General features: G+C 41.3%; 1 protein-coding gene across 2 annotated transcripts in view; it reads right to left on the bottom strand.

The window, feature by feature from the left end:
* Positions 1–5,976: 5,976 nt before the first annotated feature.
* NUS1 (NUS1 dehydrodolichyl diphosphate synthase subunit) overlaps positions 5,977–15,367 on the bottom strand; it is a 28,910-nt gene continuing 19,519 nt past the window's right edge. Inside the window, exons 4-5 of one of the 2 annotated variants that reach the window (XM_067546645.1) lie at positions 7,680–7,779; positions 5,977–6,209 (exon numbers count right to left, since the gene is read on the bottom strand). In XM_067546645.1, coding sequence (XP_067402746.1) covers positions 6,119–6,209; positions 7,680–7,779 — 191 coding nt within the window. In that variant the 3' untranslated portion in view covers positions 5,977–6,118. Of the gene's footprint in view, positions 6,210–7,679; positions 7,780–9,285; positions 9,491–15,367 lie in introns of those variants that run through there. The other variant, XR_010919429.1, reaches the window with a different exon arrangement.

The following is a 15,367-nucleotide window of genomic DNA, read 5'->3' as shown; positions in this document are numbered from 1 at the left end:
AGGTCAAGAAAAGCACGGCCCCTAGTTGGTTGCTCCAGCACTTGCACCAGGAAATTGTCTGCAACACTCTCCAAAAACTTCCTGGATTGTTTGTGCTCTGCTGTATTGCTCTTCCAGCAGATGTCAAGGTGATTGAAGTCTCCCATGAGAATCAGGCCCTGTGAACTGGAAACTTTCCCTAGCTGAGTAAAGAAAGCCTCATCTACCTCATCCTCTTGGTCTTGTGGTCTGTAACAGACACCCACCAGGACATCACTCTTATTGTTCTTGCTTCTAAGCTTAACCCAGATACACTCAACTGACTTATCTCCAGTTTCATACTGGAGCTCAGAGCAGTCATAGTGCTCTCTTACATACAGTGCAACTCCTCCCCCTTTCGCCCCTGCCTGTCCTTCCTGAACAGTTTATACCCATCCATGACAGTGCTCCAATCGTGAGAGTTATTCCACCAAGTCTCAGTTATTCCAATCATGTCGTAGTTTCTTGACTGTGCCAGGACTTCTAGTTCTTCCTGCTTGTTTCCCAGGCTTCTTGCATTTGCATACAGGCACTTGAGATAAGTAGCCGAGTGGCCTACTTTCACAGTATGAATCGGGAGGCCTCCTCTGCTGCACCCTCCTTCTTCTGCTTCCTTGTGGTGTCCCTCTTCCCCACTAACCTTCGGGCTTAGGTCCCCGTCCCCCATCGAAACTAGTTTAAAGCCCTCCTCACTAGGTTAGCCAGCCTGTCTGCGAAGATACTCTTCCCTGTCTTCGTTAGATGAATCCCGTCCCTTCCTAGTAATCCTTCTTCCTGGAACAGCATTCCATGATCGAAAAATCCAAAGCCCTCCCTTCGACACCACCTGCGTAACCACGCATTTACTTCCCCAATGCGACTGTCCCTACCTGGGCCTTTTCCCTGAACAGGGAGGATGGATGAGAACACCACTTGCGCTTCAAACTCCTTAATCTCTTTTCCCAGAGCCACATAGTCCGCAGTGATCTGCTCAAGATCATTCTTGGCAGTGTCATTGGTGCCCACATGGAAGAGCAGGAAGGGGTAGCGGTCTGAGGACTTGATAAGTTTTGGCAGTCTCTCCGTCACATCCGTAATCCTAGCTCCAGGCAAGCAGCACACTTCTCTAGTTTCCCGGTCTGGACGGCAGATGGATGACTCCGTTCCCCTTAGGAGGGAGTCCCCGACCACCATCACCCTTCTCTTCCTCTTGGGAATGGTGGTCGTGGAACCCCCATCCCTAGGAGAATGCATCCCTTGCCTTCTGATCAAACGGGTCTCCTTCTGATCCATTCCCTCCGAAGGGTCCTCCAAATCATTCTCCACCGTAGTACTTGTGCAGAGAGGATGAAAACGATTCCTTACTTCTATCTGCATGGCGGGCACATGGGTTCTCTTTCTTTGGGAGGTCACATGCTGCCAATTTTCTTCCCCGTTCTTCAGTTTCGCCTGCCCGGCCTTTTCTGAATCTTCCTTACACTCTGCCTGTGCCTGATGGACAAAGACATCATTTTCTGTAATGCACCGCAAGGTTGACATTTGGGTCTCTAGTCCTTTAACTTTCTCTTCCAATAAGGAAACCAGCCTGCACTTGGTACAGATGAAGTCATCTCTGTCCTGTGGGAGGAAGAAAAACATAGCACACCCAGTGCAGGTGACAACAACGGATCGCTCCATCTCCATATCTCTGCTCTGAGAGCCTCCTCAGATGCTCAATTTCCTGCTCAGCAACGTCTGTAAGGCAAAAACCTGCAGTGGGCTCTCTCCGCAGGCCAACTCCCAGGCAAACTCCCTCCTTCTCCTTCTGTTAGCCGCCCCTCTGTTCGCTGCTCAGTTGGTTCGCAGCTGGCTGCCTTTTATAAGGCTGGGGCAGTTGCCCTGCCCCTGCACTTACCCCTCAAAGCCCCGCCCCCGCAATTAACCCCACCTGGATCCAATCAATCACTCAAACAGACAAACCCCCAACTGCCAAAATGTTGTCCATGTTTGTTGACCCCCTTAAAGATACAATTTGTGGCTTCTTTTCACGGTGAATGCAAAACTATTGCAAATGTCATTAGCTCAGCTGGACCCTACCCAAAGAACTCATGCCAACTGTTCCAAAATTTCTAACATCAACACTTCTAAAATGCCTCACAGGACTGCTGTGTGTACACAGAGGTATTGTTGATTAGGACAAAACCTCCATCTCCATTGAGAGAAACTCTGGCAGAAACCGAAGAACTCAGGGAAGAGCTTGGGATAAGTTTCAGGCATGCAAGTGGTCGCACAAAGTTAGGTGTATAGAAACAACATCACAATGAAGATTACTTTGTAACCAAATCACAGTGGTTATTACCAGTGCCCGTTATGATAAACTCAGCAGAGATCTTACGATACTTCAAGAACTTTGTCACTGCTGATAAAAACTGATCCAACTGTGCACCAATGATTTTGAGGATTTTTAAGTGTGAATCTTATCTTAAAATTTAAGACAGTTTATAGACCTTTCCCATGAAAAGATGGCTTAGCTCTACATTCTGGAGACTAATTATTAAAGTTTGAAATATGGGAAAAATCTACAAGAGATCACCAGAGTTATTCAGAGTTCTGCCTCTACAGATGACTGATCAGAGCTTTCCTCTGGGGCCCATTATTCAGTGATTCCTGATTTTGGGAAGAGACCTCAGAACAACCTGTAGTATGAAGTTGTGCCTTTTAAACTCCACTAAATTAATCACAAACTTCATTCCAGTTGACAACTGGCAGCTGAAGCTACTCCACAGCTGAACAGCTACTGTGATCACTGAGCTACAGAAAAGTAATTCACAGGCACACTGGTGTAGTAAACTAAATACAGGGTAGAGCAAGGGTTAATGCATTCTAAGTCCAGCTCTATGAGTCTTGACCACAAGTCACTTAAACCTTTTTGTCCCTCCCTCTAAACTGGGTATCATCATTATGAAAGAAAGTATTACTATAATGCCAAGATTCACTAGATCATACAAACCCCTTGCAGCTGAGAGTCTAGATTCCCCTAGCCTGTTTACAGAATTAAAAAATGTAAGCAACAAGCATCTGGGTCCCCCTTCTACTGCAGAAAGTTTAGATCCCTTTATATAAAAGGACATAGTTACATTTGAGATTCTCCTCCACTACCCTGCCCCCAAAAAATCTCACCAACTCTCCACTGCAGATGCTGTGCATGGTAATGTGAACACAATGGACACAAATTGTTCACAGAAAAAATGGGAGGCAATCCAGAAAAAAACATTTTGGAGGTTCACCCAAGAGGTAAGGCCTGTTTGGGCATTCAAAAAAATCTAGATAAAGTGTTTATATAACACCACAGCCTGTAGAAAGATTATATTTTTATTGGTTTCTTGTTTTACAGATTCAGCTTTCACTTTCAATAATAAAGTTCAATAAATTGATTACTTAATCGTAAAAAACTTGTTTTACACATTATTTACATGTAGCCAGAGACTACAGCCACACAGAATGTTACAGCTATGCAATATACCTTCACGCAGGACAAGCTGGGGAGGGGGAGCTAACTGCAATGACATACATTCAAAGATCAAGTTGTGGATATGCACAGTGTATTTGGCACAGCTCATTAAATCTTAAAGTCTGGCTCCGAAATAGGAAATACTAGCTTTAGTAAAGAGATGCAGGAATTTGTTAAGGACCAAAAGCAGCTCAGGTGATGCAAGACTTTTTTGGCAGTCTGCAGATTGGTGAAAAGATCAAAGAAATACAGGATTAAACTTTTTTTTCCTGTTTTATTTCTGGTTACTACCAGTACCAGAACTGCTTGGCAACCTTTTTTATGCTTACATAAAGGTTGTCTTTGGCTCATGAAAAATTTAATTCACCATACCCAAGATCTCTCTGCAAGAACAAGTCACGGATTCCACCCCACCCCCCAAAAAAGCTAAAATTTACAATGTTTAGTGGGGAGTTACAAGGACTCCAAGAAGGCATTGTACATTAAATTGTCCATCTTGTTTTTATCATAGTAGAAACAGGATGAACATCGAAAGCCAACCCCACAAATGAGATTAAATACACTACACTGGCATTCCAGCTCATATGGAATATATCTTGATGTCCTTGAAAGGATCAGCTCAGAGCAGTGAGCACCTTGATCAAGGTCCCTTTCTCTCACACAGAACATGAAACGAGCCAGTTCACATTGTTATAGGGGTTTTTGGGACCTGTAATCTGGTAACAAGTAATATCTTCTGCAACCTGTACTGTAACATTTTTAAATCTATTCATGACATAACATTAAATGTGCTATTTTACAAAAACATTCATTTAAAAACTGACAGTTCCCTTTTTAAACTGAAATAAAGATCTCCAATGTAGTGCTTTACCAGGCTTCCCACCTTCTTAAAGAGAAAGCAAAAGATAATTAAATCTCTCAACAGGGACAGAGATCTAAAACACTTGTTTGAGAATTGGCTAACGATTCTATAAACTCAAGGACAAAATTCATTATAGAGTTTTAAAAAAAAAAAAAAGACTAACATTCAGCAATAAACAATACGGCTCTCTTTTTAGGTACTGCTTATTCTTTCATGCTTAAAAGCATTTAGACTATTAGATGACAATTTCAATTTAAGAGCTTTTATTTCAAGTACACTTTCTATATTTAAAATTATAATTAAATGAGGACATTCTGTCATGGAGGTTTTTTTTCCTGTAACTGTCAAGAATTCTTTATGCAGAAATTAACCTAATGCTCCACTTCTGGTTACACTGTTTCATCATTCATGATCTCCAAGTTGAAAAAAAATATATAAGAGCACTGCATGTTCACTTAATCCTTTCTCTCTCTTCACTGTTATTTGCAGACTTCCTAAACTCAGACTTGAACACGTCTCGTTCAGAATATATACTTATATATTTATGTCTGACAGAGACTTCCCTGAAATGTACATACTTAATTAAACGTTGCCTTATGGCTGAACAGTAATAAGGAAAGCATAGCGGCAATTTGTATTGGTCATTAAATAGAGATTGAAAAATAGAAGCAGCAACCCACAGTCTAAATCTAACTCAAACTGAGTCTGACTGATATTTTCCAGCTAGAGACTTAATTCCGTTAACATTTTAATTTTTAAAAAGTACCAATCAATGTAATATAAAAAGTCATTATAATGTTAATTATGTTTTGAAAACCTCAATTTAGGCCATCTCATCACCTATATAGGTGCTCAATCAAATGTCATTGAATTCAACAGGAATTTGGCTTTGCTGGATCCTGGGGAAAAAGGGAATATATCTAGCTAGGGCTATAGGTGCACTTTTGGAATGCATTAGCTTTTAAACATCCTTATCTGCTCTCCCCCCCCAAAAAAAAAAAAAAAAAAAAAAGCAAAAACAAACCCACTCTGGATATTTCATAATGACGGCTGATTAGTGAATTTACCCCAGAATAAGGTAATGAAAGCACCTGTGGCCTCTTCAGATTCCAGAAACTGATTACCTGTGCTTTTTATCTTATTAAATGCTTTGTCTTGACAGCTGATAAATTGGAATTTTTTCATTCCATTTTCATGGTCAACAGAACAGTTACTCATATACACAATACACACCCACACCCTAACGTATTTGAGGATAACCCAGCCAATAGCTCATAAGTGTTCATCTATGAGGACCACAGTGAAGAAGAGGAATGGATGAGCATATGATGGCAGACAAGTCCACTTTTCCACTGAAAAGTACCTTCAATGCATGTGGCAACATCTTACATTGCCCTGTAGTTTTCACACAATGATACTATGAATGTTTCCGCTTTGAAACGAGCAACATTACTCTTACATAATAATGTTTTAGTCACTGGAAAGACAAAGACAGAGGAGGGAGCATGAAGCATTTGAGCAGCTCTGAGTACAACATTTATACGATGTCATTTGCACAAATTAACAAACCTGTGCATTTCCCTCTTCCCACAGAAGGATTCTCATACACTCACACGCACAGACTCTCTAGAAAGGTAAGACACTTTATTGAGTTTGTTGATAAATTAAGAAAATGACTATGAACTGGACTTGTACAGATCACAGGGTGCTTGTAAACAGAGATATTGGGTTCCTTCCATGGAAAGCCTGACAGAGTGCTCAGTAAGAAGTCACTTTCCCCAGCGCTGCTCACAGGCTGCATAATGATGGAGGGCAGAAAAAAAATCTTCATAGCTGATGTTCAGGTGTGAAGGCAAAGAACTGAGGAAACAAATTAGGAACGAATCATTAAAAGGCGTTTGCCTGGGCAAGAAAACCATAACTTCTGGTTAATTATTACCATAACAACAGTTATGTGACGCCTCTTACACAACCGTCACAAGGAAGGGCTTATCTACACACAAACTGCACTGAAATAGCTAACTGATTGTAATTAATACATTTTTTATTTTGGCACAAATCTGTCTGTGGACACTTCCAGAGCACTGTGACAGACAGACTTGAACCAAAATAAAAAGAGATGTTAATTACAGCCAAGTTAGCTATTTCAGTGTAAATATGGTAAGTATGTGTGTGTACTTTTAAACAATTTATGTAGTACCATTGCCATTCCATTGTCATGCCCTTTATTTAAGGGTTCTTCTACTGGATTTTGATGTAGCCTACAAATAGCACAAAGAGCTGCTGCTTTCCACAAACACTGGGAAGCAGTAGCACAGAGGTAATTCACAAGCCAGAACACTAATGAAGCTTGCTGCTGCCAGTGCCATGCCTTAGGGACAGCAATATGACAAATATTTTCATACCACTGAAGAAAGTTTAAACATTCTGGGGGAGAGTATGATTGAGTCCTTTTTCTATTATAGCACTCAATTACAGATTGGATTTATTAATGATTTATTTATTTATAAAATGATAAATTTTATCATTTTCCAGGAGAGTGCTTCTGGACATGGAGATACCCCAAATTATCCACAAAGGATGCCTCTGACCCCATAACATCTCTTCAGTTAAATCTGAATTTTAACACTCTCCGTGTGTAGACAGAGGGCAACAGTCTTACATACTTTCACTTAGAATTTAAGATACCTGCTCCCGTTGAGAGAAAAAGGCCATCAAACATATACAAATCAAAGACAATGTGATACAAGCTGATGCAAAACACATGGTCACACGAAGCTGACTGTTTGATAATTATTCAACTCTGAAGCCAATGGACTTCAAGCTGCTGCTGAATCTTTTCTGAAGAACCTATCAAACCCAACTAACAAAATTCAGAATCTTCCTAACTAAATTGGCCATGACAGCACTTCTGAGAAGGAGTTTCTTTTGCTCACCATGGTCAAAAAAGGACCCGCCATGGAACAATCAATTAACTAAGACATTGAAAACAAATCTGCGCACATAATTCCTACCTGTGCTTCAAGGGCCAAAAGCCTTTACAGCTAATTGAGTAAATGTTTCTTGTATGAGACAAGCAAAGCCCAAAAGTGGGGAACCAATCAATCCCTCTCTCTCTGATATGAGAGAGTGAAAGTATCTGTTCTATGCACAAACCAGCATCAGTTTTTGCTATCTCCAAGCAGAGCTTAGGACTTGCTTTTTGTTTGCTGGAGGGATTTAATCTTTTTTTCCCTGCATTGCTTTAAAATTAACGCTTTTAAAAAACTGTTACATTAAAGAATGCATATATTCCAATCTGGTTCACATAATGATTTATAACCAACTCACATGATCTCTGTCAGTCTAATGTGCCAGGGAAGGAATCCTAATGTGCTGTCCACAGGACCAAACTTCAAAATTAAATCAGGGTCAGGGAAACCTTTATTACCTATAAAATAAATAAATAGAAATCAATTACATTTATGGATTAAAGACTTAGATGCATTAGAATTTTAAGAGACTTATTTCACATCCAATATGCATTTGTTCATTTAAAAAGAAAATCACATAAGAGACAATGAAAAGTAAAAAGTGTTAGAGAAAAGATATCAGTCCTGCTCCTTTTTTCTAAAAGGTTAACTAGAGTAAGAGGTTATGAGTCCATCATTGGTCAGAGTGACCTGCTGTGCCTTACACCAGCTATAGTTTGGGGATTTGGTAAAAAAAAATTATAGTGAAGACATGTTAGAACACTATTGTGAAAATCAAATTAGCTGACATGATGTCACATAACATACATCACAGAACTCTACACAAAAAAGCACCAGTCACTGGGACACAGCTGAGAAAAAACTTTTTTTAAAAAGGCAGCCTGTTCTTAACATACAGGTTCTGACAGATTGTTACTACCTAATGATCCCTTAGGCCAGTGTTTCTCAATTGGGGTTCTGCGAGAAAGTGACATTGCGCCGCCGAGAGCAGCTGTTCACTGCGCCGCCGAAAAAGGGAAGATGTCCCGGATTTTTCGGCAGAGGGTATCGAGTATGAGTGTAATTTCCCCACGGAGCCTAAAGGGTTCCGCAGGAAAATTTAATTGAGAAACGCTGCCTTAGGCAATTATCTTAGAAACTAGTGAGGGAAGCCATACATAGTTTGCATAAGGGAATATTCAAGGAAAAGCAGTAAAGAGATGGGGAAGAAAGTTTGCTTTAACACAAAAACAGGGATGAGCTGCTGAATATCTTGGAATTACTACATCCCCATTGTTCTTAATGACTTTACACAAGTAATAATAATAATACAACGTAGATCGTGTCAGTAGGAGTACTAACGTCAGACATATTTTTCCCTTCAGCCAGAGTGCTCCTGGACATGGAAATAGCCCAATGCATCTACAAAGGATGCCTCTGACCCCATAACATCTCGTAAAACGATACTTTAGTCCCATTTTATGGATGGGTAAATGGAGGCACAGAATGAATAAGTGACTTGCCTGAGTTCATCCTGAAAGCCACTGACAGAGCCAAGAATAGAATCCAGGCCTCCCGAGTCCCAGTCCAATGCTCTATCTAGCCACACTGCATTCCAGCTCTGTGGCTTGAATTTGTAAACTAGACTAATTCCATTTTAAATGGTCTCATAAAGTTGTCAATTTGGTAGTTTAAAAAATGCAGGACTATTAGAAAAGGCTTAGCAGGGTTGTGTGGTGATGTTTAAACTCCTACCCACGCTATGCACGTCAAGCTAAACTGTAATGCTCTGCCTACATCCATCTTGAACAACTCCCACATACTACAGTATGGTTGACTGAGTGGTGTGGTTCTCCTCAACTAAATGCAGAACATACTGTAGCTATGTCAGTACCTTAATTAACTGAACGAACCCATAGTAAGAAAATACCTATATTTGGGGGGTATTTTATATTAAATGTAAGCTTGGAATCAAATTTCCTTACTTTTGGGAGTAATTCCATGTACAGCAAGAATCAGATATTCCACTTTCAAATTAGACACGTAAGAACCATCTATATGGAAAGTCCAACAGTCTTGAATTTCATAGTATGATGCTCTAGTATTATGTTAAAGGAGGAAACAGACTGACCAAGTAGCTCAGTCCTCCTTGCAGAGCTGGAGCTCTGCATCTGACATTGATGGGGAAGTCTGAAACAAAGGCACAACAAGAAGTCATACTAAAAATCATTTCAAAACCTTCTGCTAAGGGCAGAATTATCACTGGAGTATACATTGACTAATCCATTCTTCTAAGAGTTGGTTGGGATTATTCAGGTTTTTAGGGTTGTGACACAGAACCTTAGGTACTGTGTCCTAGCATCTGGAAGTTAGCCCTGATCTACACTACACAGTTCGGTAGATATAAGCGGTCTTAGTTCGATCTACACACAGTATACATTCTACAGCCTTGCTCCTGCCAATGTAAGTGTCCTATTACATTGACATAACTCCACCTCCACAAGAAGCCTAGGACTCATGTCAGTGTAGTTAGGACAATAAAGTGTCAGTGTAGACACTGCATCACTTACATTGGCTGTCTTGTCAATTTCACAGCTCAGCTGGAGCCAGGAAATTGACAAGAAAGGTGCTGCTGCCACCCAGGCTCCCCACTCCCTGCTGGGAGCCCAGCTGCATGGAGGTTTCTAGCTTAGAGCCCGGCTTTCCCCCTGGGAGCACAGCAGCAAACTGGACTCCAGGCATGGATTTCCCCCCAGAGGCGAGAAGCCCCGAGCATCTTTCCCCCAGATCCTAGCTGGGGGCAGGAAGACAGGAAGTCTGGGAGGTAGCTGGGCAGGAGCTGAAAGCCCTGGCTTGCAGCCCCCCACACTGCCCCTCTCAGTCAATGGACACGCTCCTGGTGAGGACGCACACGACTGAGAGGATGGTAGTGTGGACCTACTTTAAGTCAATTTAAGATTGTAATGTAGACATGCTCTTACTCTCTGAAGGAAGAGAAGGGGACATCTCAGATTGAGAGACATTGGGACTATATGGTGCGATACACAAGAAAGTCTTCCCAAGATGGGGAGGCTAGCCTGAGGCAGCCCTTGCCTTCCCCCTCCAGGACACAGACCTCTGGGGCAAGTCCAGCCCTTGCAACGTGTCAGGGTCAGGAGCAACTTCACCACCGAATCTATGTCCTGGGGGCTGAAGGTTGATCTCCCAACTCCGTGCAGCCAGTGGCCTGTGCTTCCCTCTCCCATGCTGGAGCCTCCACATTTATTTATTGACAAAATTTGAAACACTTAAAATATCATGCACAGAATTCCCTCAACTCACCAGGGTTAGCAGCCCTGGGCTCAGCCCACTAGATGTAGGCAGGCATGGTCCACCTGACAGGATCTTGTGTGGGGGAGCTTAGTGAGGGGGGGGGATCCAGGTGTGGGGCAAGAGGGTTCTATGTGGGGGCAATCTGGGTGTGGGTGGCTAAATGGGATATCCAAGTGAAGAGGGGGATCTGGATGCACAGGGGCTCATGGGGGGGGCGGGGGGTCAAGGTGCAGAGGCAATGGGATTCTGCATGGGTGGTGAGGGTGGCTGGGGCTCAACAAGGGGCGGTGTGGGGGGTCTGGGTGCTGGGGAGTAGGGCTCACTGGGGTGAGGATTCAGATGTGGGGGGCCTGGGTCTGGGAAGTCCAGATGCACAGTGGTTGGGCAGATGGGGGAGCAGCTCCCCCTATAGTGACCTCTGACCCCCTGGCTGAGAAGCAATGGAAGCAGGAAGTGGAGCAGGTTTGTGGGAAGTCACCCAGGCTGCTCTGTGCAGGGAACACATGCTCCTCCCTCACCCCCAGACCAGCCAGGACTAGCAGCTGAACCTGGCAGGATAGGAGCCACAAGCTGAGCAGATGGGGCTGGGGAGGGCTGGGTGAAGGGTCTAAGTGTGGATGGGCTCTGGCTGTGGGGGTCAGGTGAGGCTCAGTGGGGTGGAGTGTTTGGGTGTGCAGGGTACGTGCTGAGGCTCAGCGGGAGGGGAGGTTGGGTCTGACTCAACAGGCGTGTCCCCATCCCCCTGCCATGATTTAGCTCTATGGGGCCTGCTCTGGGTGCCCAAAAGGACACGCCTGCAAGGCTGCAGAGGGGCATGAGACTGCTCTTGCAGCTTCCCCATCAGAAAGTCTTTTCTGCAGGGAAGCAAAGAAATCTACACAGGACATGAATTCTGCATATGCGCAGTGGTACAGAATTGCCCCAGGAATAAGTTACTGCATTCCACAGGCTGCAGAGAGAGTGTGGTTGCCTGGCTAGTTGGACAGATTTAGGCTAGCACAGGCAATTTTAGATGCCAGCACCCATCTTCCACACCTGAGCCCATTGATGTGGAACATTAAAAAAGGCTGAGGATGAAGACAAGAGTACTCCCTACATACTCAGCTTCTACAGGTACTCTAGGAAGTTGACTAGGAAGGACATGCAAGCCATTAAAGGACACAGCAATAGAGGCCAAGAATGAGAAGAAATAGTGCCATGCAGCAACCAAACAATTCTGGTTGCAACATTTGGGCTTGTGGTCACAGATTCAACTGATTTTTCATTAGTTTTAGCTTTTTCCCCACTGCATCTGGGTGTCATTGCAGGTGAGTTATTTAGATGCCTTAACTATACCTTTTGATACCTTAACGTGTTTGGCTTTCTTAACCTAATCTCTTAACATTCAGAATACTCAACATAATGCTGAATTTCAGATATGTACACAAACTTAATTCATAGACAACAACTACGTTAAATTAGAGTTATGGAAGTAGTATTATGCCTAGTTAAGGGTTATTTTGTTTGGCCCAAAAAGTCTACCATGGCTTTTGTCCGTTACAGCAACTGCATCTACACCAAATTTTCAGCACAATTCAAGAGTAAAGTTTGAATTTTCTTAGTTTAAACAAAGTTTAGTTTCCAACTTCTAGTCAGCTAAAAGTTGACAAAAAAAATCATGAGGCAAAGTTTGGATTTAGGTTGCTCTTGCTTAAAAATTGAAAGCTGTAGAAAGTTAAAAAATGTGTACATAGCAAGAGTCTGGTGGACTATGAATTTAACACATTGCATAATTAAAAAGAACAAACAATTGAGGTCTTTCACATGACTATATGTATATGGCAGTTAGGCAAAGATGTTTGTTTTAAAATAATTAAAATGCACAGAATCTTCTATGAAGTAGTAGTTGGTGATTTGTCAAAAGAGCAGTATATTAGTAAGGATTAGAGCTGACTGAAATATTTTGACCAAACTAAAAAGAGAGACCCCTTCGGGGGAGGGGGGTGTCCAAAAAAACTGAGTTGTTTTGTTAACAATTGGTTTTGGAAAAAAATGCTTTTTTCTCCCATGGGAGTGCTTTTTGAAAAATTGACCAGCTTTACTCATTAGCTGATTCAGGTGCATAACTCATCAATCAGCTGAACCTAACACCAGGGTCTGCAAGGACTCCTTTCATGCCAAACCCCATCTTCAAAGAGTCCAGCTATCTCAGCCACACTTTTTGTCAAAGATGCATGAACGGAGTCATTGGAGTGCTGAAGAGTTTATCTAAAAAAGAAAGTTATATCATGAACACTGCATTGTCTGTCAGTTAAGGTTGCTCTACGAGGGATACTCACAAAAACCTAACAATTAAGGAAATGAAAACTTAAGGGTATCCGGCAGTGCATATCCTCGACTCCCCTACCCTGAGAGATACACACACCCACTTTACTAACATAACCACTATACACCACAGAATGCAATACAACCTTAACTCTACCCCACTGGATGCCAGAACACCAGCACCCCTTTCCCCAAACCTGAGCATGTAGTTTCATAGCAGTATACAGAAGACATAGTAGGATTGGGAAGCTGGAAAAATCCTGTTTGTTGTGGAAGTGGGTAGAATTTGGGGAATGGGATGCTGAAAGGCTAGCATGCCTACTGAGGCAGAATTAAGGTTGCAGTGCATGGTGATTGTCTCTGTAGCTGGGGGAGTAGAGGGTCTACTTCTGATAGCTTTAAACTTCTCATTTTTTTGCTTTTTAGGTTCTCTTAGGTATTTTATGTATAGAGCAGACTTTTGGTGTATTGATATGATTTGGTACAAGCATTCTAAAGCAGGTATACAGTTAGTAAGAAGACTGAATCCATATTACTACACAGTCGTTACTTGGTATTGCCCATGCCTTTTAGCCAGCCAACCATGGCTGAAAGGATCAGAACCTAGAAGGTGTTACTATAATGGGGAAAGTTAAAATATCATTATACTGATAAGATCCATATTAATGATTTGAGAAATAGCACATCTGGCAGAAAATAAGCACAGGCATGGAGGCATAAAAGGAATTAAATTACTAAAAACAGCAGGCTTTCAGTAGTCCTTGACAATACTTCGGAGTCTGTCTTGACAACGGAAAATTTTTATTGCTTAATGGCTGAAACTTTCATGGAGCAATCTACTGTGGTCTAAAGCAATCATTTAACTTTAAGATTTCCAAGGAGGAGATGTTAAACTGATGTGCTTCCAGGATTATTGTGGTATTTTATTCCATCGGTCTTCCCAGAATATTCTGATGATAAATTAGGATATTTCAGAGGGTCTCACTCAAATTTCATATCAAAGATGTCTTACAATCAGTTAGCTAGAGCACAGGCTTTGCCTTCCCTGCTTTTGATGTACATTTCCGAAACAACTCAACCCAAAACCACTTCAATGGAAGTCTAATAAGCAGGGTCAGGAATCTGGAAGATGCAAAAATGTATAATGACAGCTACTGTCTCTTATAGAATTGCTTCAGCTCCTCATAAAAGTGATAAACTTCCTGCTAAGATTATTAAGAAGAGCAAAATCCTCTTAATATGGGAGCTTGTTGAGAGAGACTGATCAACCAGGATTAACTCCTTTCTTCATGGGTGAGAATTCCCCCCCCAAATTTTTTTTTCCAGAAAGGGCTATATAAATACTTTTTTACATGAAAAGAGGTGAGCTCACATGGGAATCTTATCTTGTGCACTTTGAGCAAATAATTGCACATACTACCAGTATCTACCCGTAAGACTATTTTACCAACTTTTACAAATGTATGTAGGATTTGCTTCTCTGGAATAGTCTTAGATTTGAAGTTTCCCACCTTAGGACAAAATATATAGTAGATAGCTGTAGACCTGAATATTTTTTAAGGATCAATTTTGTGATACAGAATAAGGGACTCGATCCAGGTTTTTACACATAAGCAATGGAATTACAATAAGAATCATAAAGAACCACTATTTAAAATAGTATGTATTCTATTCCCCTCAATATAGGAACAAATGTATGTTGAAAGTGTAGAACAGCTAAACCTACCGGTATACATATGCTGTAGAAGTGTAGGATGGGTCCAATATTCTGGGTTAGTGTCTTGCAACAAAAAAAGTTATGTAATTAGTTATGATTGGATCCTGTGTTGTCCATTTAGAAATAGGAATGGATTTTGGAAAAAATTAAGGTATTTGAACGGAAGTTTTCAATTTCTTTTTTTACTACAAGAAAGCCATAATTATGGGCTCAATCCATATTCTTGGATGTTCATGTGTAGAAAAGTAGAGTATGTAATACAGAATTTCATGTATCCAAGTATAACAGAAAAAATAGATGGGGACAATGGTACATTTATCTACAGAAGCTGACCTCCTAAATGCGTCTATGCAGAAATTGGTTTTCTATACATAAAGAAATTTTAAAAAGGGATCCTCTTCTTTTTCCATGTTCCGCCTCACTATTCCTTCTCCCCCTCCCCCCCTCCCCCCCCGAGCATGTCTTAATTGTAATGAGAGTTCCATAGTTATGGTTTTGTTTTATACTGTTATTGTAATTAGATTCATTATAAAATTAGGATAGAATAGTTTATTTAATGAGAAAATAAAACAAGGGTTCTAAAGGAAATGCTGTATGATTTCTTTTGTAATTGGATTTTCTTGAAAACATGTACAATCTTAACTATTCTATTACTTTTACATAAAGATCTTACAAAATGATGCAAGTGGTTAAGTTTAGATTCTGCAGTTTTTAAACTAAGATTTAAAAAACTA

The sequence above is a fragment of the Emydura macquarii genome, unplaced genomic scaffold (genome assembly GCF_026122565.2).
Source record: "Emydura macquarii macquarii isolate MOO-44397 ecotype Brisbane River unplaced genomic scaffold, CSIRO-AGI_Emac_v2 contig_1146, whole genome shotgun sequence".
NCBI classification, from domain to species: domain Eukaryota; kingdom Metazoa; phylum Chordata; order Testudines; family Chelidae; genus Emydura; species Emydura macquarii.
The sequence above is the reverse complement of the archived record's forward strand: the minus strand, read 5'-3'. Positions and strand labels throughout refer to the sequence as shown.